This window comes from Copadichromis virginalis, linkage group LG8 (assembly GCF_057382275.1).
Source record: "Copadichromis virginalis isolate Kocher_CV1m ecotype Utaka linkage group LG8, C_Virginalis_male_GT1.1, whole genome shotgun sequence".
Lineage (NCBI taxonomy): Eukaryota > Metazoa > Chordata > Actinopteri > Cichliformes > Cichlidae > Copadichromis > Copadichromis virginalis.
Genome location: NC_140625.1, coordinates 23,303,100 through 23,326,870, shown reverse-complemented (window position 1 = coordinate 23,326,870; position 23,771 = coordinate 23,303,100). Strand labels below are relative to the sequence as shown.

The 23,771-nt window shown below is 39.7% G+C and overlaps 2 protein-coding genes across 3 annotated transcripts in view; one reads left to right on the top strand and one right to left on the bottom strand.

Moving 5' to 3' along the window:
• Positions 1–8,479: 8,479 nt before the first annotated feature.
• The window catches only part of LOC146703418 (neurotrypsin-like), a 36,034-nt gene continuing 20,742 nt past the window's right edge, over positions 8,480–23,771 (top strand). The window contains exons 1-2 of the mRNA XM_085466637.1: positions 8,480–8,804; positions 13,265–13,307. Coding sequence (XP_085322763.1) covers positions 8,706–8,804; positions 13,265–13,307 — 142 coding nt within the window. The 5' untranslated portion in view covers positions 8,480–8,705. The remainder of the gene's footprint in view (positions 8,805–13,264; positions 13,308–23,771) is intronic.
• On the bottom strand, positions 15,241–23,526 carry LOC146703419 (E3 ubiquitin-protein ligase TRIM21-like). 2 transcript variants are annotated; one of them, XM_085466639.1, is made up of 3 exons: positions 23,002–23,526; positions 21,365–21,635; positions 15,241–18,392 (listed from the first exon to the last, which is right to left on the bottom strand). In XM_085466639.1, the coding sequence occupies exon 3, from the start codon at positions 18,388–18,390 to the stop codon at positions 16,672–16,674; it is 1,719 nt and encodes a 572-aa protein (XP_085322765.1). In that variant the 5' UTR covers positions 18,391–18,392; positions 21,365–21,635; positions 23,002–23,526; the 3' UTR covers positions 15,241–16,671. The 2 variants fall into 2 exon arrangements, with proteins under 2 accessions (XP_085322765.1, XP_085322764.1); XM_085466638.1 differs by having other exon boundaries at positions 21,365–21,471.

Genomic DNA, 23,771 nt, shown 5'->3' with positions numbered 1-23,771 from the left:
AAACGGTTCTTAGAATTTTTTTTTATGTCTTATTAATTTCTTTAGTTACTTATGTTTACATTATTTTCCTTATCTGTCTTTTATATATTGAAATACAGCCTGTATTGGTATTTTCTCAAGTTGGAAAAAGTCTTTGAAAATGTTGCCATATTTGTTATACTTGTTACATTTGTTTAATTAATTAAAAAACGGATCTTCTTGTAAGTCGAAGGTTATTATTATTATCTATTTATTTTAATGGATGATTTTTTTTGACACAAAAATATTTCATTACTAACAAAGTGAAAAAAGTTTCATTTAAATTAATTTATAGATTTTATCCAATAAATAGTTCCTACAAAAATATAAGAGTGACATTGTCTTCCCAGAGACTTTTATTATTATAATTTATTTTGGTGTTTTTTTAAATGTCTTCTTTAGTTAATTTTAAATATCTTATTCCATTATAGTGACTCTAAATAATTTACTTCATCAATTTAAATTTAGTAAAAAATATCACATAAAACTAATCCATTAGAAGTGAAAGTGCTGCAATTAAAAATCCATTTCTGTTAGTCAGTGATATTTAAAAAAATCTTGATAGTGAGGACAAATATACAGTATTTAACATTTAAGCTCCACCAAGTGTAGGAGTGTTTATCCTCACCATTTCTTCAATTCCTCATATTTAATAAGCTGATTATGTCTGTTATAGAAAATCCCAATTTACAACTGTCAACAAATAAACAAACAAACAAAAACTTTCCTGTAAAACCGCAGAAAACGAAATAAATTAGTCTTAAGCCTAACTATCATAAAACATAAGATCACTGTGAGTAAAAGTACGTTTTTAAACTGTTCATTTCAAATAAAAGCATCTGGCTTTTTACTCTACATCTCACTGATTGTCCTGTTTCTTACCATCAGATGGTGGCAGTGTAGTTTCATAATTTGCTTGACAAGCATGACATATACCAGATATGAAAGTCCTCATTTAAACCAGACAAAGACGATACATGCACACTGATTTGTAAGAAATTGTTTATTTGAAAACATCAAACGAACTAACCAAGCTCTAATAAATGAACACACCACAAAGAGCTGATCCACAGTGTACACAAAAACAAGCATTTGATCAGCGCTGAAGTCAAAAATCAGTTTTGTTATTGGATGCAGAGGATGAAATACTCTCCGTGATTTCTTTTGGGAACCATCCAGCCAGCTTGTTATAAATAATAGTTTGATGTGAGATGATGATGATGAGTACAGCTTCAGCCCCTTCACCTTGTATATCCTCCTATCCAAACAGGAGTTCCCTTTATTTAGTAAAATAATGTGAATCTTTCATCTGTTTAATCACTGTTTCTACTATTGTGCATAAAACAGATGAAACAACAGTATACACTTAATGACTTTGAGACCTCAGATGGATTATTTGTTATGGCTGTATAGCAATATTATGCAAATTGCATATGTTGTAACAAGCCAATAACAGCAGACAGCTACAGAATATATTATAATGTAGTTAAAAAAATCAGAAATACACCTTAAGCCCAAAAGTATAAGCACAGACAAATAAAATATGTAGACACTTATTATGTAATCATGAAAATAGCTCCAAACCAAAGTACATAGCAGTAGGAACAGATTTGATAAATCTTTTATGTTTTTAGTGTCTAGTTTACATTAAATAAGATCCAATTTGCATGACAGAAACAGCTAACAGTAATCCAGAGATTTGCTCTGCAGTTTCCTCTATACAAAGCTCTTTGAACTTAGATATAACCAAACAAACCTGGGTTCTGTATTTCTGTGTCGGTGAGGGGACCCTTGGTCACTGTACAAGGAACAATATATGGATTATATCGTATTATAGTATTATATCTATACATACACCCACAGGTCACTTTGTCAGGATTTTTTTTGTTAATCTGCTGGGATTTTTTCTGACACTACCATCTCCAGGCTTTACAGAAAGTGATCTAAAAAAGACAAAAAATATCCAGTGAGCAGCAGTGAGCAAAAATGCCTTGTTAATGTCAAAGGTCAGAGGAGAATGGTTAAGCTGCTAATTAGAGCTAATAGGAAAGCAAAAGTAAATCATTACAACCCAAGTACAACAAGTCAAACCTTAAAGCAGATGGGCTATTACAGCAGCACTGCATGCCACTCAGCTAAGAAATGGAAACTGAGGCTACATTTTCCACAGGATCATCAAAATTAGACAACAGAAGATTGGAAAAATGTTGGTCTGATGCGTCTCAGTTTCTCCTGCAACATTTGGAAGGTGGTGTCAGAAGAAGCACAAGGATCCTTCATTGCTTGTATAAATTGTTCAGCCTTTTGCTGATTTATAATGGTGCGGGGGATATTTTCTTTGAACACTTTGGACCTTTTAATACCCTTTAAACGCCACAGGCAGTCTGAGTGTTGTTGCTGCCCATGTCCATCCCTTTATGATCACAATGTATCCATCTTCATGCTTTTAGCAGGATATCAAATATCACAAAGCTCAGATGATCTCAGAATTGTTTTTTGAACATGTCAGTGAGTCCACTGTACTCAGATGGCCTCCACAGTCCACAGTGCTGAATCCAGTGGAGCACCTTTGGGATGTGGTGCAACAGACGATTCAGTCAGTTGCAGCATCTGCTTCTGTTGAGGCAAAGATTGTGAGTGAGATGTTAGGCTGTCAATGCTAAGGGTAATTAGCACATGGGTGTAACTGAGAAACATTCCAATAAAACTCTCATGTTGACAGTGCAATTCATTCATCAGCCATCTGCACAATACTATCCATGAGTAAACATCCTAATTACTACGTGTCATTTTAGCCAGGCAGCTGAGTCAGAGGAAGTTTTATTCCAAGACTGTGTGAGCAGTCGTGAAGCCGGAGCGCTCACTGCTGGTGCTAGCCGTCATAGCTGAAGTCACACGCCTCAGTGCCTCCTCAACCCCAGGTAAGATTACTCATGCAGGTTGAAGATTAGTTGCAGTAACATCATAAGCTTTTTCCTTTAAGGCCTCTTAGCTCCAGCCCTTTCATCTTCAACGTGCTCTCGCTTTTTTGCGCTCCACCCTCAGCATGTTCCCTCTCTCCCCATCCAGCCTCCACCATCCTCCTGATTTCTGCGTCTCTGTTCTGTGGCTGTCAGCGAGATGAGAGCAACGGCAGAGCAGGGGCTCTCCACGGGGCTTTGGATGCTCAGAGTGATACAAAAGCTGTGATCTCCTTTCTGCAAAATCAACACGGCTTGTGTTTCTCCTATCTGCACTTACACCCATGTTTTTTTTTTTTTACTTTTATGTTGATGCCGTACTGCCTTTTAGATTTTATGGGGTGTGAAATATCAGAACAGCAGAATGGGACCCCATGCGTTCGTTCAGCCTGGCCTGTTGTCTTATCTCCCTGGTAGAAAATGATTAGAAGAGCATCTCAGACTAGATTTCCACTCATGTTTTCTGTGTTTCAGTAAAGTGAAGCAGCACAATAATAGCCCCGCAAATAAACGGAAGCCAGATAAACTAATGGGGTTGAGGGGGGGAATGAAATATTACAGTCAAGAGTGAAGGCAAACAAGATGATTGCCACTGTGCTCACCACCCAATTCACATATTCCTCCTCATCCCTGCAGCGATCTGGGTTAGTAATGATGTTTCTTGCTGCCACAGCGTGGAAGTAGTGACATTAATGGGCGACAGCAAACAGTAATGAGTCGTTAAAAGAAAGATTTGGAGCTTTACTGATCCGTTTCCATACCAACTGTCTTGGCTGTGGGGATTGGATCCTTTCAGTGTTTGGGAGCGGGGGGTGTAATGGGATTTGAGGAAGTGCTTGTGGGGAAGAACCTCAACACAAAAACACACATATAATACATACTGTATGTTGACTGTGTGCATGTGTGTGTGTGTGTGTGTGTGTGTGCGTGCGTGCTTGTTTTAAGGTAATCTTCAAAGCTCTGTCTTTCAGCAGAAATCCTCCCTGACAGGCGGAGAGAGCAGAGAGCCTGCGGCGATTTTAATTTGTTGTGATTTCTTATTTTCTTTTCCGCTTCCTCTTTCTTCTTGCCTTTTGTTCTGGACACATGCACAAACAGCCAAGGATGGGGAGATATACTGGTGCTGAGAGGAGTGTTGCCGTGACAACCAGGCGTTTGCAAAAAAAAAAAAAAAATATCAGCATGATGCCAACTCTCATGCAGGATCGCATATGGGGAGACAAAGACGGTGGCAGAAGCCATCCGCGCGTGTGTTTAAAGAAGATATTACTTTTATATTACACTGGTTCCTCCATGTTGTTTACACGGACAGGATGCAATAAACAGAAAATGATAAGTGAGAGAAATGAGGGGGGAAAGAGAAGGAGAGATAACATGGGGAGAGACAGATGACGATTACGATAAGAGAAATTGGATTTGGCTGAAAGATAGCAAAGTGTTATCACTGAACAGCAACATCAAAGCAATCGTTGAGTGGGAACACTAAACTTTAAAGAAAAAAAAGTTAATTTCATAAGTAATCTCCCAGCCCGGGGCTCGTGGGTAAAACAAAACTCTATGAAGTAGATGAATTTAGCTAATCTCTTTCCCACAGCTTCAGGGGGATCACAGAGGCACAGGGATAGAAAATTGCCCAAGTGCCTGATTCGGTGCTGAAATTTTATGAAAAAGAGACATCTTATGGCTTGGGTTCAGTTTTGCCCTGCTTTTGAATCAAGATCCAAGAGAAGCTGCAGAGTCTGAGGATGAGAAGAAAGGTTGAGCAATGACTGGCAGCTGTCTCCTGTTCAGATGTTTTCTGGTGTTTGCAGATGAAAAGCGACAGGGCTGATGTTGCATCAATGCGCAGCGCTGACGTAGCAGACTGGAGCGATGATGGATGGTGTGTGTGAGGCCAGACGCTAAATGTTGGTTTGAGAAAAAGCCTTCAGTTTAGAGCTGAAACGATGAGTCAATGAATAATATCCCATCAGAATAACAGATAGATGGCCAAGAAATTTTGTTGAGGTCTGCAGCGCTACCACATAAGCTGTACAAGAAAGATGGATGTAGCGACCTGTGGGACCATGATTTAGAAAACTAGCACCATGTTGTATTCAGTACAGTACATGTGAACCTAGAATTTTAGACCATAGTGTTATTGCGGTAACAATTGATAAGATTATTCATAAAAAGGAAGGAAGGATGTTTTTGCTATGGACCTCTATACTGCTTTTTAAAAAAACTAATCGCCCCCTGCTGGCAATTAAAAAGAAAACAGTTTTAAGGGACTTGAGCACTGCCTTTTTATTTTTCCATCTCGTCTCAGTTGTTTTTTGTTTATGGTGAGAACTTGATCTGATCTCCTTCCACACCAGCTAACAGGTCAGGTGCACACTGCAAGCTTAAGCTAAAAGCCTTCCAACATCCAGGTACGTTTTGCATTTCTGTGATGTAGTACAGTACAACAGAGCGATCATCGGGCTACATTTTAACCAAATACTTTCACTGATGATATCCCCATCAAGCCTACTTGTTTACATGCAAAAGTGAGATTGTGGACATGATAAACACAATCAGTATTTTGCATCATAACATTTTATTGCAGAATATTTTGTTATGGCACTTGATGTGTTCTACCCACAGAGTTGAAGTCATGCATGCTTCACAGACCACCTACCCTTACTGCTGTTGTAGATAAAAATCAGGTTTACAGAACAGATCTGGCACATGTGCTTTGTCCCTGATATCATTTGATCATTTAGATTTCACTTTTCTCAAAGCCTAAAGATTGGTCAAATCTAGCATGAGAGTCCTTATAGAAGCAAGTTTCAGCTCTTCTTTAAGCCGAGCCTTGTTGTGACTGCATTTCTGTGTATCTGATAAGTTTAAGGCTCACAAACTGGAAAAAGCTGAGCAGATCACTTCTGCCCAGCAGTGTGGTGCAGTCCAACTGCTGAGTGAAGACAAACCGGCCTGGCAGCTCGCTCTGTTTTATCCCTTCTGATGTGAAATGCTTCTTCCTGGATCAGCTTCAAATGCAGCATTCTGAAGCAACACACTCAGACAATTTTACCGACAACAAATCAAAACGTGTATTTTTTTTTGGAACACTTTTTGCCACCGTCAGCCAAAACCTGCTGCTGTGCTGAATTTATTTTGCAGCCAGTTTCTGCTTTGGATGTTTCCTCTTACAAAGCTGCAGCAATAAAAAGGAAATAGTAGAAAAACGTTTTTTCCAACAGCAGTTTAAATAATTGAAGAAGAGCACCTTTCATGCACAAACAGGGACAGGGCCTCATGTGGCTTTCTTTATTGAAACTGTATATTTATAGATGAATGACTCATGAGTGTCTGGGTGAGGGTTTTGTCTAAAACCAGCTTTGAAAAAACTGCTTCAGTGCTTACACTCATAGATTCTCCGAATCACTGGATCAGTTTTGCAAATACGTTTTATATTTTCCCATTGTTTTCAGCATCATGATGATGGTAGAGCTCTAACATGTTGGTCCAAGTTCACAGCAGATAATCAGTGACTACTTGAGTTGTGCTTAAATGTCTTTGCTCATTTATTGATTCAAAAAAAGTCACAATTCTGTATATATTTAAAGATATTTATGGTTATGAACTCCTGAGTCGTTTTCAGCCAAATACAGGTTGTAAACTGGTGTTTAGAGTCCAAAAATAACCTTAATGTTTCTATCCACAAGGCTTGATTCCATTATATGTTTTAGTGTTAATCTTTACTCCTTTAATATTTAAAAGCAGAACATTTTCGGGTCCCAGTTTTTTCTCAAACTCTTGTGATCTCTAACTGCAAATTTTATATAATTTAGTGAAAAGATTATTATCTTTTTAAGCCAAAGACACAGCAACTTAATGAAGTAATGAAGTAATTTAAAACTCATTTAAAACATCAAACATAGCAAGGTCTATTCATGTAATCCAAACTAAGCTTTAAGGTAAGCTAAAGCCATTACAACCAGGAATATCTGGATAAACTGATCTTCTCCACTTGGGAAAATTACTTTTAAAAACCACCGCAATGCTACTGAGCAAACAGTAAGTACAAACGCAAAACACACACTTGTCTGCATCTGCAATAAATAATATGGATTTGTAGAAATGCTTATGGACAGTGGTTTAAATGTTGTGTATTTTCTATCATAAAAAGTGATTCTGTGTTTGTTCCATGAAGGTCAGTTTCTCAGTTTGTGTTTTTAACTCATCTGGCCTTAGGACTGATGAGCTTGTGCCATGAGGAGGCGTTGGTCTTCCATCTGTCCATCCAAATTCACAAGAGTCACTGCTCTTCCTAGAGCATTGATCAGAATTTTATCAAACTTGCGGACAGTGGTCACCTAATGGGTCTTCATCCAAATTGTACCCCAGATCAAGGTCACATGTATCGCTTTATGGGCTGATCTTCATGGACACTAATAATTTCACCACATTCTCTCTCATGATGTACTGAACAATATTCAATTCAAACCCTTTACCATTTATTAACATAAGATTCTCAATGCACAAATTGATAAAGACCTTGAACTGAAATGAGGAACTAAGTGATGTGATAGCTTTAATCCTGTTCCATGTTGCATCCTGGTAAATGAATCTTTTTTCTCATAATTATATAAGGAAGGGTCCTGTTGGTTGACTCCAACATTAAGACGGTGCAGATGGGACCTTCCAGTGGAATTCTCATTAGTTTGTGCAATGAAGGTAACCCCTTTTTTCCTGTACTTCACACATTACAATAATCTGTGATTTATGTGCAATATTAAGCTGGATGAGCTTCCACGTCACTGATGTTCAGGTTTTATCTTCATGAGAGATGAGTGAAGCTGTGACACCATGAATGCAGTGGGTTACTCGACCGATGGCAGTCCCTGGCTTAAAATTGCTGCTTAAAACACATTACTGACTGAGTGCTGTGAAGCAAAACACCACTGTTCTGCTGACCTGAGAAGAACCATGCTCCTAATAAAAACTAATAAATGAGTTAATGCCCATCTAAGCAATTTGTAGCTGCTAGTGAACGTCCCAGGCTCTGCTTTGCAGGTAATCCTCGAATGTGTTTACCACCCCATCATAAGTCAGTCTGCTTTGTTTTTAGTGGCATCTCAAAATTGAGACAGTTTTAACTCAAGTTGCTGAATTTCCTTGACATACAAGGGTCTCTGGTTGTCATATCACTACTAATATTTTTATGTGTCCATTTGCCCCCTATAAGATGTTAAAAAGCCATCATTAATCATGCCTAAGTGACATGTCTTACTCAGAAATGTATTCATTTTCATACATTTTAAAGGTCACTTGGAGAGTTTTTGAGGAAAATTTTCTGCATAGTCTTAAATCTGCTACAGCTTGAGACCAACGACATAAAATGAAGTTAAATTCAGTTAAGTAATTCACCCTGACAAAAAATGTGTCCGCGCGCGGGCGTGTGAGCGCGACATGCTCGTGGCATTAAGTTTTTGCAGAGCTCAACATTATTTCACCCAAGACTGGTTCAGCGTGTGTGTGTGTGTGCGTGTGTGTGCATGCATCACTGTGTGTTTCATCCCGTTTATAGTGCCGCACCCTGCCTTCTGTGCGTAAAAGCCACCACGTAGCCGACATCATCATCATCATCATCATCACCGCACACCACGTTTCTTCCAGCAGCGGGACGAGCCGGAGGATAACGGTTCACCTCACGGGCAGGTTGGACACAGAGATGGGAGAGGAGCGGCGGCTTTTCTGGCTATGACACAGACACAGCGGGCGGGAAGGATGGCTCTCACCAGCCGGGAAATGTTGTGCTTGATCGGAACCGCCTGTCTCTGGCTGCCACTGTTAGCTGAGGTACTGTATCCTGCCTGCTGCTGATGAGGATGTGTTTTTTCTTTATAGTGCAATGTGCCCTGATTTATTTCTTTTCTTTTGTGTGTCTCTCTGTGTGTGCTTTCCTTTTTTTTGAAGCCATGTCCCGTGACGGTCACGCTTTGCTGACCTCTGCTGCATTTCATTAAAAAAAAAACAAAAAAACAAAAAAAATCGAATTAGTCCGACAGCCTGATTAAACTGACAGTTGTATTGATAAGCCTGTAGAAGAATTCAGGGCTGTGCCGCCACGTTGTAAGGTCTATATCACAGAAAGGATGCTTTCGTGTTTTTTCTCTCTGGGCTGCATTTCCAACAATGCAAGTGCAGGTCAGAAATTTAAAGAGCACCACATTTTAGCCAATTAATGGTGGCATGAAGGTACACTGCCCAATTAAGCGGAGTCTACATTGTTGCACACACCCATTCGTGCTGGGTGACAAACACAACCCCTCCACCTTCCTCTCTTTTCTCCTGCTCCTCATCCTCTTCCTCCACCCCCCGCGGCAGGATATCATGAGAAGAACCCGTCGGTGCCTCTTCTGCCCCCGCGGTGTTTGGGGAACGGACCCAGCACGGGCTGTTAAAGCTGTCACTGCATGTCAGCGTAGAAATGTTAAATTCGAAACGCGAGGAAGCAGGTGTTTCTGTCATGCGTGGGTCAGCTGGAAGTCAGGTTCACTCATTTGTTCTGTGTCTTGCAGAAGCAACGCAATCAATTAATGATCAATCAATCAATTATTCGTCACATTCGTCCAGTTTTCCTCTCACTGCAGTTGGAGTGTGTTGCGTTAATATGCAGCATATGAACCGAGTAGCCAGTGTAGAAGTCATTAGTGGAGTACAGCAGTGTGCGGGATTTAATTAGACCCACTTACACTGAAAGCAGCCGTGCACATCGAGCACACCGAGCACGCTGCAGATGAATTCCTAATTTTTCATCTTTATTAGACAGTTTGTTTTTTCCCCCCTGGCAGGAATTCTTGGAATTCAGAAGCTCTTCATTTTGTTGGAAACATGTGAACAAAACAGAAAATTAATCTGGAGATCTCTATACCCTACAAACTGCTTTCCTGTGGCTCAGTCTGTGGAGACTAAAATGCTTGTATGTAAACAATAGGCAGAAACCAGCCTCCAATTTACATCACAGAATACATTTTTGTGTCATCTTCACTTAATAAAGAGCCAATATACAGCAGATTTACAAATATGAATTATATTATTAATAATACAGTAGCATAATGTTAAATAAAATGAATGTTTCTGCAGATTATGAACCCTTATTAGAGGCTACAACATCAAAGTTAATGGGATTTGTGATAAAATTGCTTTATGATTTACCTCTGCCAAGGAGGTTATTTGATGTATCGGAGGGTTGAACAATATTTTATCACACAAACTGAAACATCCAACTAAGAATCATATTCACAAATCTACAGGATACTAGTAACAGCAGAGGGTGGCAGAAAACACCCTCACTGTGAAATAAAACAGGGAGCTTAAATTGAATTGGCCAGTGAGGACATGTGCATGAACAAAGCTGTTTGTAGTCATCTATGGAATCTAAGGAATTTGATTGGAAGATTGGAATGAGGTTTTTTTAGGTCCTGTGTTTGCATCACTTTTGTGTTGGAGGAACTGCAGATTCATGAATGGTCATTCGCATGTCTTCAGGGACTGCAGTCCTCCAGGGATATTGGTTGGATAAAAGAGTGGAGCAAAAACAGTTGAGTATTGAGTATAGATGGTGCTTTCAGTTGGAGGACCTCTTCAGAACACTTTAGGACAAGACCCCATTCCCGTGTTCATTGCCAAGAAGATCATGTCTGTTAACTGGAGTAAAACATCACCACTACCACAAATCCTGTAGACACACGCATAATGGCGTTAGCGAAGCTGTGAATTAGTATGGATACATTCATAATGTATAAAGTCACAATGGCCTTGAACCCTTTAAACCTTAATTGTCAAGGAATGTTCAGCCATACTGTGTCCAGTGTTTAGTGTTCTGTGCAAGATTTATGAGTTATTAATAAGAAGTTGCAGACTGTTTTACTTGTTTTAGTTTTTTACCAAAGGTGTGGCTTGACCCACAAGTGGTTAACTTTTGAATTTAATCTGGATCTGAAGCCCCTTTTTCACAATAGTCATAATGAAAGAAGAAAAACTGTGAGACATTGTCATAAACTAATCTGGATCCAAAGACTCAATGAATGTGTGGTGTGAGGGGACCTTTCGGCCTTGGTGGAAGCATGCTCATGTATTATAATCAACTGATTTACTTTACTTTACTTCAGCTTTGTTAAATAAAAAAAAAGTCAGCTAGGATATCTGTTTATATCAGCTGAACCTCCATATAAATCGATGCTGATTTTGCACTGGCTAAACATTGAGGTTACTGTAGCGAGGAACTTTTTATAATCAAGATTTCTTTGTGTCACTTGCATAAAGGGGGGAATAAAAAAAATCATCACCTGTTTTGCCAAATTTTCATATTAAACATCAGGATTCAACCTCAATTTAACAGTGAGGTCAGTTAGTGGAGGAGAATCCTCCTAATCCTGCTCTGCTGGTTATAAACTAACCCTCTCTGCAGCTGGTTTGCTGTCAGACCTGATAAATACTTTCACTTTTCTTATCTGTGCCTGACAATCATTGTGTCACTATGCTTTCAGCACCACCGTGAAGTCTTCTGCAGGTCCCCAGGCTCCCTTGTAATAACACATAATAAGAAATGCCAAGTAAAATCACTCTACCCTTTAAAGGTTTTGACCCTTTTAAGGTTTCACATCAAAAAAGTGACAAAAATCATCATTAATATCCCAAAACCTTACCAGCAACAGTCATCTAGGTGGCACGCACGAGTGTGATCATTTATGACTAAAAGCATCACTTTGGAGCAACTTCCTATCTCAGTGCTGCAGCGGTCTCGATTATTGCTTATTTATTTGTTGCCCTTCCATCTGGTGTGGTGCGTCTGTTTGCATGGCCAAACACTGGACGCAGGTGCAAGAGCAGATTAGTGCCGTAATTGAGCCGTGTGATTGACATGAGCGGAGATATCGGCACCCGTGTCTGCTATCACAGGTCGCCTGTTCCTGATGTAATACCATTAAGCTGAGTCTTCTGGGAGGCGTTTGCGTGTTGGTTTCACGCGTGCGTGTGCAGTGGCCAGAAACAGTGACAGGAAGCAGAGAGCAGAACTCACCTGTGTGACGGTGAAATGCGCTGTATATCGCTGCCCTCTCAGCAGAGCAGATGGGCTGTGTGTTGTGTAAATGTGTATCTGATATCTAAAATGAAATAAACACTGCAATATAAACTCTGATGCTGTCTAGTACTGTGTGTGTTTGCAGTTACTGTGCTGTACTGTCGTCCCTGGGTTGCTTATACTTATACTTCAAGTGGTGAGAATCAGGGAGTAAACTCATTAATACATCGAGACAACTTCATGTTCAAGGATAAATGCCAACAAATCAGAATACTTTAGGGGGAAATGCTTGAATCTGCATGTAAAGTTGCACAAAAACTAAATATACGCAATACTCAAGGGATTACCCCGTGTGCAGTAAACCATTAAAGAGGACCTCTTCTGCTCGTCTCCAGCTCCATGTTTTTTATTCCATGACTCAAGAGTAGCTTTGCATGATTCACAGATCAAAATAATCCTTATTTATCTTATTCTGGGCCTTGGTGCACCCCCTCAGTTCATCCTTTGTCTGAAATAGAGAGTTTCAGTTTCTCTACTCTTCAGTTAACTTTTATTCTGAGTGGCTGTCCCTCACAAGTATTAGGCTGGAACAGCAGGTGAGCAGGGCACCTGTGCTTCAGATATATCCGCTCCTTATGACGTCTTACAGAGCCATGTTTAACACGAGCATCTGTGTATGAGGCATGAAATGAAACGAAATTATCTAAAATATACACCTTATAGATAGAAAATTACCTGTCTTATTTTATAACAATGGCCACAGTTGCTTTCGTGCTCAGTGAAGGTAATTGTAGAGATAATCTTGAGACCTTATGACTCTCTGTCCATTAAATTTGTTTCTAATTAGACTCAATGAAAGGTTTTTCCCCTTTTTGGGGGTGTTAAGGCGTTATTATCGAGCTGCAGTCCAGCTGTTTTGGTGCTTTCACATTTGCTTTTTGCAATTCATAATTATGAGGAGTCAGATACGGCCTGTAACTAATCATCATGCATATTTTAGAATGTTGTTTATGCGTCACGACTCACTAAAGTTCAGACTTTGTGGTGGAAAATGAATCATGCGCTGGTGGCCTAATTTCCACCAGTTTTCAACCAAATCTGCTTAGAAGATCTTTGCCTTTTTATGTTTGCTTTTAAATGAATTTCATGTTTTTTTCTTGTTCTTTGTTTACTATTATACCAAGATGAAATTCTGGTCCTTTGTCTCACTCTCTTTCTTTTGTGCATGCAGGTGGTGGCTGAAGACAGCTACTTAAATGAGGTGCAGAACTCAGGTAGGCGAGAGGTGACGCTCTCATCCTCTTTCTGTGCATTTACTTTCTCCTCCCATCTGTCCTCCCCTCCTACACCATCGCTCTCCTTTCTGCTGTTTTCTCCGTTCCCTCCAGTTTAACCCACATTCTGACTCAGACTCTCACAAAGCCCCTCCCACTCTTTCCTACCTCTCCTCTCCCCCTCATCCTGGCCTGCGCCCCTCTGCCTTTCATTTTCCTCTTCTTTCTTTCTCCGCATCCCTGAGAGGAGTGAAGGGCATGATGAAGATAGGAGGGGGGGTTGGGGCAAAGAACTCCTCCCTCTCGGCTCATTTCCAGTGCGGTGAAACATCTCCGCTTTAACACTCGCTACACACTGACAGACCCATGCAGTCAGAAACACACCATCCATCACGGGGAATTCAAATTGTGGCTTTTTAACAATACTGAACACCTGCATAAATTCACATACTGCTAAAATTGCCTCTTTTTATTGGGTAGAAATGAGGATAAATGGTGTAAAAGCAAATTTCCTCAGGTTTCCAGATTTATTAGTGTGTTTTGTGTAGAGGATGTTGTTGCTACACACCCACCCCCCATACAGCCAGCCTCCGACTGTGAACCGTGTCAAATACTCATTGTGGCTGGGAAACGGATTACGGGAGAAGGGAGACTGAGTGTTCCCATGGCGATGGGCAGAGTGCGGTTGTCGTGGCAATGAGGAGGGTGTCGAGTATTGTGTGAAATGCATTAAAGAGCGTAGTGAAATATTAAAGTGGTGAAATATAAACAAGGGGAGAATTTAGGGATCATATTGAGACATGAAAAATCATAATAAATGTTAGTTTTGAGCGATACTGAAAATGTTGCTTTTCTTTAGTTACGTAACGCTTTTTTACTTTATTAAAATTTTATGAAGCTGAAGATAAAAGTTTGATTAATGCTACTGTGCAGCTTTTAAGCATGTTTTTGCCATTCAGCACAACAAATGCAAAATATATATGTGAAAATATTACATGATTTACATGGTAAGATTACGAATTAAAAAGCAGTAAGGGAACATGGCAGTGTATCCTGTGTTTTTTTAAATATTTGATGATTGTTTGTTTGTATTTGTGCCTAAGTGCTTAAAAAGAAGGAAAAATGGCTCAAAGATAAAGTTGTGCATTTATTTTTCATCAGCATCGACACAAAATGTCAGCGTTAACTCTCCAGCGACCCAACTAGTAACTACAATGACCTTGAGGTGTAATTCCTATCTCCAATTGTGTTTATCTCATCTATTATTTCTTTTCTCTTGCCGATATTCTAAAATGCTCAACTTATTTTGATTTTCAATCATTTTTAGCTCATCCGGCCAAACGTCTGATGTTTTATGCCACGAATATGTGTCAGATGGACAAGAATTGCAGGTGTAGTACCTGAGCACAGTGATCATATAGTGGATTTTCACCCAAATTCTGCTCAAGGCCAAAGTCATGTTTGTCACTTTATTGGAAATTTTACCATTTTTCAACTTCGGGTATTTATGGAAGAGGATTAGGGCCACTGAAAAACAAAAGTGGGCACGTCTTTTTCCCCCTGCTTTTCCAGAATTCTGAGAAAAAAGTCACAAGTCTGACTTTAATCTCAGAATTTTGACTTTTTTCTCAGAATTCTGGAAAAGAAGAAAAAAAAAACGTGCCCCCTTTTTTTTTCTTCTTCTTCCTGTGGCCCTAATCCTCTTCCGTAGGTACTGTCCAGATTTTAGTGCAACAACATTAATTTGCCTTGGACATGACTGTTTGGCTCCTCCTTGACTTCTCAGTGTATTTTAAGCCTCATTTGTTTGCGGAGTACTGTCAACTAACCAGTAACACAAAAACCTATCACTTTCTTTCTGTACACATTACATTAACTTCTAAACTGTGCTGGATATGAGAGAGGTGAAAAAAGGAGCTACAAAATCCACAAATTGTAGGCAAAAAATGTCATTTATTTTGACTTTCATTCCCCACAAATATTATTTATTTGGATATTGCAAAAAAATACAAAAACCATTGCAATGAGTCAGGGAATTATGACTCCAGTTGACACTTGAAAATTAAATCAGATCGATGTTCAATCAGGTATATATGTAATATTAAATATATCAAAATTAAAGGGACAGTGTTTTTCTCTGACTTGCTATGTGGATATATCTGTTGTATCTGTTTAATATACTGGAATCTACTTTAGCAGTGCTCACAGTGCCCAAAAACACATACAAAAGAATACACTACTCCGCAGCAACATTTCTTTCTACAAATCCGTAAACACGTGCAAAATGTGCATCTATTCGTGACTTACAGACGCACATCCTTTTAGTCCTTTCACCACTTTACCGACTCCACTCGTACCTCCATGTCGGCTATATAAGTAAGAACACCTGGTGAATTCATATTTTGTCTTGAAATCACAGGGGTTGCTCCCATTTACAGCACCACTTTCTTTTCAGTTAAATCCTCAATTTTATTATTTCCACCCATTCTTCTCCCTCGTTAACATGCTGTTCAATCTTCTGTGCACGAAGTGCCGAACTCGTTACAAGCCTCGAACCTTTCACCCTTAAACTGACGTCACCATATGTAGCAGAAAAAACCCCTCTATAGTTTAGTCTTTTTTTTGTAGTGTAATGAATTAGTCTGCAGATGAAGCCACCGTCCTACATTCATAAGACAATTATGAAGCTGCCTGGCAATGTGTCATAACGTGATAGACTAAATAATTTAATTATTATACGAAAAACTGTGATAATAAATAACTCATTAGTCATTAAATGCACATCTAAACTTTCTGAAGGTTTGAATATTATTTTCCTCCTTAAAACAAACATTGAGAGACTTTCATATTGAGATTCACATTCACTGTTTTTATCAGTTTGCTTTTCCTTTTTATTTGTCAAAACTGGATTTATTCTACTGTCATTTCTTTATATTTTCTTTCCAAGGAGCCAGTCTTTCTTGTAATTTTAAAGTGGTCTGCAGCAATAGTTCTTCAGGCTTTCTGGAAGATTTTTCCATCATTTTCAGTCCCATCCTTGTACCTGAACATTTTCAAACGAGAGAAAAACGCCCAAATGTTGTGTCAGTTTGACGAGGAGCTGAAACACGTTAGAATTGTTGATCTATTTTTCTCTAGCTAATTAATAGCAAAAAGAAACCAAACAAAACTGAAAAAAATCTGTACTTGGATAGGCGATTAGCAAATTTAGCAAGAAAACCTCACATATTCACATTATCTCACTGATAAATATCTGATAAAGACATTAAATATCCAAAACGTCCTTCATATTGGATATATGTCTTTAAATGTAAGGCACTTGGCTTTTACCCCACAAAGACTCAAACAGAATAAAATATTTGATTCAAAGGGTGAGTCTCTGAAGCCCCGCTGACTCGCTTTCACCAACAGGAACTATTATCATGGGATCTAAATTGGAGCCAAATTCATTGTCACAGGGATTAAAGTACGGATATAGCTCCTCGGTAAAGAAACACTCAGTGAAAGAGTAAATAAGTGTTGCAGCCTCCGTGTCCCAAAATGATATTTGACCTCGGTCGTAATCCACAAAAACCCCGATCCGCTCCACTTTCCCAAAGTGTACCAGCTCATCCGGAGAGTTGAAGGTTTCAAACTTATTTTCCAGGAACCACATGGCCCACAGCCCACTACGCGAATCCCGACTGAGTGACCCTCTCCTCTGGACCGACGCAGCAGCCATGCCCAGACACCACTCGGTCTTCTGGCCCACGTAAACCTCGAAGTAAAACTTGCGGGATGAGAAGCTTCTGTTTCCCAGAACTGCAAGATGCTCAGTGAACATGCTTGGGTTCGAGATTTGGTTTGCCAACCATCCTGAGCGCATGCTGTATCTTACTTGTTTCAAGTCGTCCGATATCATGAGCAGAGGATGAGCCGTGTCCGGATCCAGCAAGATGTTCACTTCGTACTGCTGCATATATCTGAGCGTGGCTTTATTTGACACGTCTGATCTGTCGCACAGTTTTTGTATGTCTGTGTTCATTTTGTTGAGCGTTGTTCGCAGCTGGGAGACGGAGTTTTTCAAAGATTCGCCTATGTGTTGTATCTCCAGGTGTCGGTTAAAGCTGAGATGGGAAGGATCCATTGTTTGAGGCAGGACAGAGGAGCTTGGGTAGTGCCGGAGAAAATGGAGCTGATCTTTAGTCTGCTTTAGCTCAATCAGCTTCACACTTGTCACCTGCAGCTCTGTGATCTCCTTCTCCATATCACTAATTACCCCTCCTGCTTCTTGTTCTACAGTTTTTTGCTTCTCCTCGATGACCGCGATGAGCTCTGTCTGACTCTTCTGAATCTCAGACACCAGGTCTGTTAGGTCCTGCACGCCGCTGGCAGTCACCTTTTCAGTTTCTGTCTTGCTTAGCTTTACTGATTCCTTCACTTTCACAACGTTCTGGAGCCTTTCCTGGATCATCCGCTGCACTTTACCCTCAGTGTGCTCCAGCAGGTTCTTCTTCTCGTCGTACGCCCGCTCCACAGGAACAACAGAGTGCTCCTTGTGGCGGGAGCTGGAGCAGACGTCACACAGCAGAGCGCTGTCGTCTCTGCAGAACCACATCAGCAGCTTGTTATGTTCCTCACAGATGCGCCCCTCCAGGCTCGCCACAGGTTCAATCAGCGTGTGCTTCTTCAGTCCAGGGGCAAGGTGATGAGGCGCCAGATGAACGTCGCAGTATGAAGTCTGACACTCCACACATGATTTAATTGCTTCTTGCGGCGTGTCGGTACAGATGCCACATAGCACCCCAGCTCCAGGGCTGGCCTGCAGTGAATGAGCACTCCAGGTGTCAAAATCTTTAGCTTTAAGCGACAAGACGTTTGACGCGAGCTCTGAAATGAAAGTGTTGACCTTGAGATCCGGTCTTCTTTCAAAAGCGTGATTACAGACAGGACACCGACAGACTTGCGCATCTTTCCAGTAGGTTTCAATACACAACATGCAGAAGTTGTGTCCACATGGAGTGGAAACTGGGCGAGTGAAGACATCCAGGCAGATGGGACACAGAAACTGGTCCTCAGAGAAGAGACTGCTGCCAGATGCCATTTCTAAGAAAACAGACAAACACTATTAAATCTAGGCCAACATTCAGATTAGCTGCTTTAGCTAAAATAAGTTCATGAGCTATTCTGGAGCTTTTAACAGCAGCTGTCACTGCATTTTTAGTGGAAGTTACATTTTTGCCTAACTCTTTAAAACAACCCCCGAGAGTTTACTTATATAAGCAAAAGGCTTATCTTTGCATTTAGTGCTGTAATTATTTAACGCTGACTTTAACCATTAAAGTTAAAACTCGAATGGCAGGTTTCGCTCTGTTGTTTTCAGGCTGCAGAACAGGATGCGACCTGTGCGATCACCTTAATGAGCCTCAGTATTGCCCGGGAACAAATTTTTCCTTTTTCAGCCAGCATCGTCCTGATAACATTCAAATCACTTCATAACCAGATAGTCTGCACTTAAACCACAGAGCAAATGTACCAAACTGCACCATCATCGAGACTCAGGATTAAATGGACCCATGCTTATAGACTGGGTTTTTAATAAATGCCATTCTTTCTCGTTTCATTTTCTAACTATGTATTTGCATCGTTTTTTTTTAACCTGTTGCTATGTAGTAAATAGGCATTTTCCTGTATAAATAAAGATGAATTTATTGCTAACTTCATGAATCTTTATTAACTTTATTAACCTTATGAATTTAAAGCCACTAACCCATATAAAAACAGCACCTGGCTGTGCAGATCTGAGCTGCAGATCTCTAATAACATAACTACTGATGTTATTCACAAATAGACTGATTAGATGAGCTAATGTGAGAGCTCACTATATGGAGATGTGGGGTAACACAAACCCACAGAGCAGACAGGTCTGGCCCGAACCTGGTGTCAAGCCGGCACTGCTGGGTGACTTCTGGCATGGGTAAGTGGTATGTCATCCAGATATGGGCCATGCCTGGCATAGATGGCACTGTTTATGTGATGGCATGCCACATCTGGCCTGATTGTGGTTTGGTTTATGTGGCCCAGGCTCATAGAAAACAGGTCTTCCCTGGATCCGGCATCAAGCTGGCCCTTCTGACTGACTGGTGTCATGGCAGGGTGTATGTCAACCAGACGTGGGCCAGGTCTGGCAATGACAGCACTATTTATGTTCCTATTTTCCTATTTTAGTTAGAAGACCCAAATGCCATGTTGCAATACTATACTGCTATGGTAGCCAACGTTTCAAATGCAGGTTTGACAGGTTTGTGAGTGTACACTTTATCCTAAACCTAGTGAGGGTTTACTCATGTTTACTACTGGTTGGCTATAGCACAGGAGATAGAGCAGGTCACCTACTGATTGGAAGGTTAGTGGTTCGATCCCAGTCTGCATGTCAAGAGTTTGAATGTAGTTATGAAGCACTCAATTTAGAGGAAGTGGGTGAATGTGGCATGTTGTATAGAGCACTTTGTGTAATCTGGGAGAGTAGAAAAGCACTATATAAGAATCAGTCCATTCACTGTCTGAACAGAGTTTTCTCATGTTACTATTGTGTTCTGGCACATGTTGTTATTACATGGCTTGATTAAGGTACACATTAGGCTGACATCTGGGGGCAGAGCTGAAACTGTTCTGGGTCAGCAGTGTGTCTGCAACTGGCCTTGTGCGGGCCACCTCTGACAAACCTGATCTGGGCCACCAAAGGGTCGTCATACTTTGCGGTATGTGGGCCATGTGTAAGCACATTGTGTGGGCCAGATCCGGGCCATACAAATTTTGCTATGTGGGTATAAAAGCACACTACAGTCACTATGCACAAAAAGTGCAGTAAGGACAGTTAATAAGATCGGATATATTTCTAAATTCAAAAATGTGGAAATTCACAGATCTGGTCAGATTTAAAACTGGTCAAATAATATTCAGAAGAAGAAATAATGTGTTACCAAAAATTTTAAATGTTAAGTTTTCACAGACAGAGAGGGGAGCTACATTTGAAAAAACACAAAGCGAGGACAACAACGAGGAGCATGCAGTTAACAGCCTGTGGAGTGGTTTTGTGGAGTAATGTGGAGAAGGCTATACAAATATAAATCAGTTAAAAAAATTATATAAAACACCAATAAAGCACTATATGGAAGTGGTGGGGTGTTAAATCTTTATATTAAGAATGACGTATTATAAAAAGCAATACTTTTGGAGAGGTGTAGTTAAATAACTATAGATCAGTGTATAAAGGTGTATATGTTAATATAACACAGGACTGTGCATTTGATATTTTTACAAGTATATTTATAGCATATATGTATATTTTAGATTGTATAATTAAAACAGATATATACGATGAATTAATACAAATTGAACTGGATAAGACCAACATTTTTTTCCATGTGAATGTGATGACTTTTACTGATTTATACTGACTTATATTGATTGATTAATATTGAGTCTTACTAAAAGGAGTTAGTAGCTATCACAGATGATCGTAGTTGTGCATTAAGAGGAACTGCTCGTTTGATATCTTGAACGTCATTATTTATATATTGATTTATTCATTTTTAAATCACATGTGATCATATTTGGAAGTTAGTTAATGCTTGCACTAGTTAGGGTGGATGGTTACCGAGCTGCCACTGTGATATTAAATAGGATGCTGATTTTGGCAACCAAACAACAGACTTGAAACAAAATGTACCTACTGGGGAAAATAAACAGCTGATTCCTTTTCTTCTTATATCTCAGTGCTGAATAGGGCAAACCCAGCTGTCAATCAAAGGGCTTACACCCCTTATAATCAGGCTGGTCTACGAGTCCCTGCCTCTGATAAAAATTTAAGAAATTCCCAGTGGGGTTAAAGTGTAAGTAAAATTGGCTTTCACTTTCAGTCTGAGAAGACTAGCAGGAAGCATGATCTTAGCTGTTTCAGAGCAAAAGCTACTCCTAATCAAATAAAAGAGGATTAAAAAGGATTCAGAGTGACAGATTTTGCAGTAGTCTCATGAAAAAGACAGAAACATTTCTACTGAATATCAAATACTCACCTGGTTGTTGACATCAGAATTTCCTACACTGGTGAAGTCTTCTTATATCGCTGAACCAGGGCGGCTGTCTCACATTCTGCACTTAGAAACCGTTGTTTTCAGGATGTCTGTGAAGAAAAGTTATGTACACGGATTGTTGGCTTTGCAGTTGATGGTGGAGTTGTGGTGATGGGCTGATGGGGAGGTTGCAACCACATTTCTGCGTTACATCATCCCTAATATAACTGTCATTTAGTGCATCGTTCACATTTAGAACTTGTGGTCCATGATGCTGTAAAACACATTAGAGAGCTGAGTCATTTTCACACATTTATTAGTTCGTTGATCTCAGCAAACGAACAAGTTTGCCTCCTTCTCAGTCGGAAGATTCGCAGATATGGGTAAAAGAGGGTTTACAGATGACAGATTTCCTCTATGGGAAAAAAAATATGTCATTAAAGCAGAGAAAGAAAAAATCTGCTGGGACAGAATATCATATTTTGTGTTGTTTTGTAATTGGCACAGCTGGCCAAATAGCACAAAGTGAAAGAAGTCACAAACGAAACAGTCTGTATTGCCTCGTTTTATTGGCAATAAAATATTACACATTTTAGTTTCACTTAGAAACTACACAGCAGAGTATACGCTATTGTCATATGTTTAAGTTCTGAACTTTCAAAATTCACAATTATTCTATAAACATTACATTGAGAATAGAATACATTTTAAAAAAAGTTCTAATAGGCTTAAAAATATACAGGACCACTCTAGTTTCTAAATTATTTTCATGGAAAAAGAAAAGCACATATCACACTCTGCTTATGATCCATATGTTTAAGCCTTTGAACAAGTAGAAATTTTTTTTATAAAATCTCCACGCCTTGTACAGCTGCCATGAATGGGGGAAATCATCTATAAGAACCAAATCTGTTTTTTCCTCAGGATGTACAAATGCTTTTCAGTTCAGTTCAGTTCTTTTTTATTTCAAACATGCTCTCCTGCTGTAAGTTTAGGCATCTTAACACACTCCTCTTTTAAAGCTAGCATCAAGTGGCCACTAGAGAAACTGTAGTTTCTAGCACTTCTATTAATGGATTCGGTTTTATCAACCTTTCCAGACTTGTTTTGACACAGTGAGGCAATGAATGAGAGAAACCACTTAAACTATTACTCATTTGGCCAACTATGTGTGGTACACAGGTATCATCCCACTCTGTCGGTAACCTTCAAATAGACTTCCTTGAACTTTATGCTATTGTTGGAGTCATAATCAGATAAACTAAAAAAAAAAAAAAAAAAATTATAAAATTAGTCCCACGTGGCCTTTGTATCCTTGGCATATGCAGCTGGAAAGTATGTTGTTATTGTTACTTTCACTTCTCATGCTTTTTGCCCTAAAAGCTGCAGTTCAGAGTTCACTACGGACACCGGAAACATAGTGAAACGTGGGAAATTCGACTCCGACAATTAGACAACAAATATCTTCAATCGGGAATATCACTAAAGAGATCGTGTGATCATATTTTTGAGCTGTGACAACATTTCTCAGCTAAAAGGCTTTACCGGCAAAAAAGTTTATGACCGTACAGCACATAAATAATATTAATTGCAGTAGCTATGTGTTATTAAGAAAGCTTAGGTTACTAGTGACTACTTACTTGTTGCTCCTCGTTGGTGTGGGAGTGAGAATAATGAGTGTGGCTCAGTTCCCTTTCTCCAGAAGTATTTTGCTTTTGGTTTCCTCAGTGTCAAATTTCCTTAAAGGGACAGGCACCCTTTTTCTTGCTGCTTGCTCCGCATTCAGGTTTTGAGTCCAGTATGAGGTTGATTTAGATTTTTTAATTCTTAAGGATACATTTGTGCTTTACTTCAGAATTGCTTTTCCTCTTATCTGCCTCCAGTCTGTCTGTGTGTGTTTGTGTGTTGCAGTGTTGGTCACTCTGCAGTGAAATCTATGGATGTGCGTTAGTGTGTGAGGTGAGCTTCAGGGTTGCAGGGCGGTGTGTGCTGAAGAGATAAGGGTTGGGGGTTGCTGATACACTGCTACCATTAATCATGGTTTAGTAGCCGCTTGGCCTCCGAAACCCCCGAAGCTTTGGTGAGGGAAAAGTAAGTTCTTTAGAGGAAGATGCAACGACTCAAGAGGAAAACACTCCTGTAGCTGTAGAAAACAACATTCAGTCGAGCTCTTTCTTTGGTTTAGGGGGTTTTCATACTTACAGATCAGCCAAAGCGAAACTTGAAAAGACAGAAGAAGAAAAAAACACTCACTAGCCACTTTATTGGATGCAACTGCTGTTCAACTACCTAATCAGCCAATCGCATAGCAGAAACTGCATTTAGGTTAACATGGTTAAGATGACCCGCTGAAGTTCAATTCAGTATCAGAATTGAACAGAAAGGTGATTTAAGTGACATAAATGTGCAG

Excerpts from the sequence above, each read along its gene's own strand:
- LOC146703419 (XM_085466639.1), bottom strand. The coding sequence starts at position 18,390 with ATGGCATCTGGCAGCAGTCTCTTCTCTGAGGACCAGTTTCTGTGTCCC.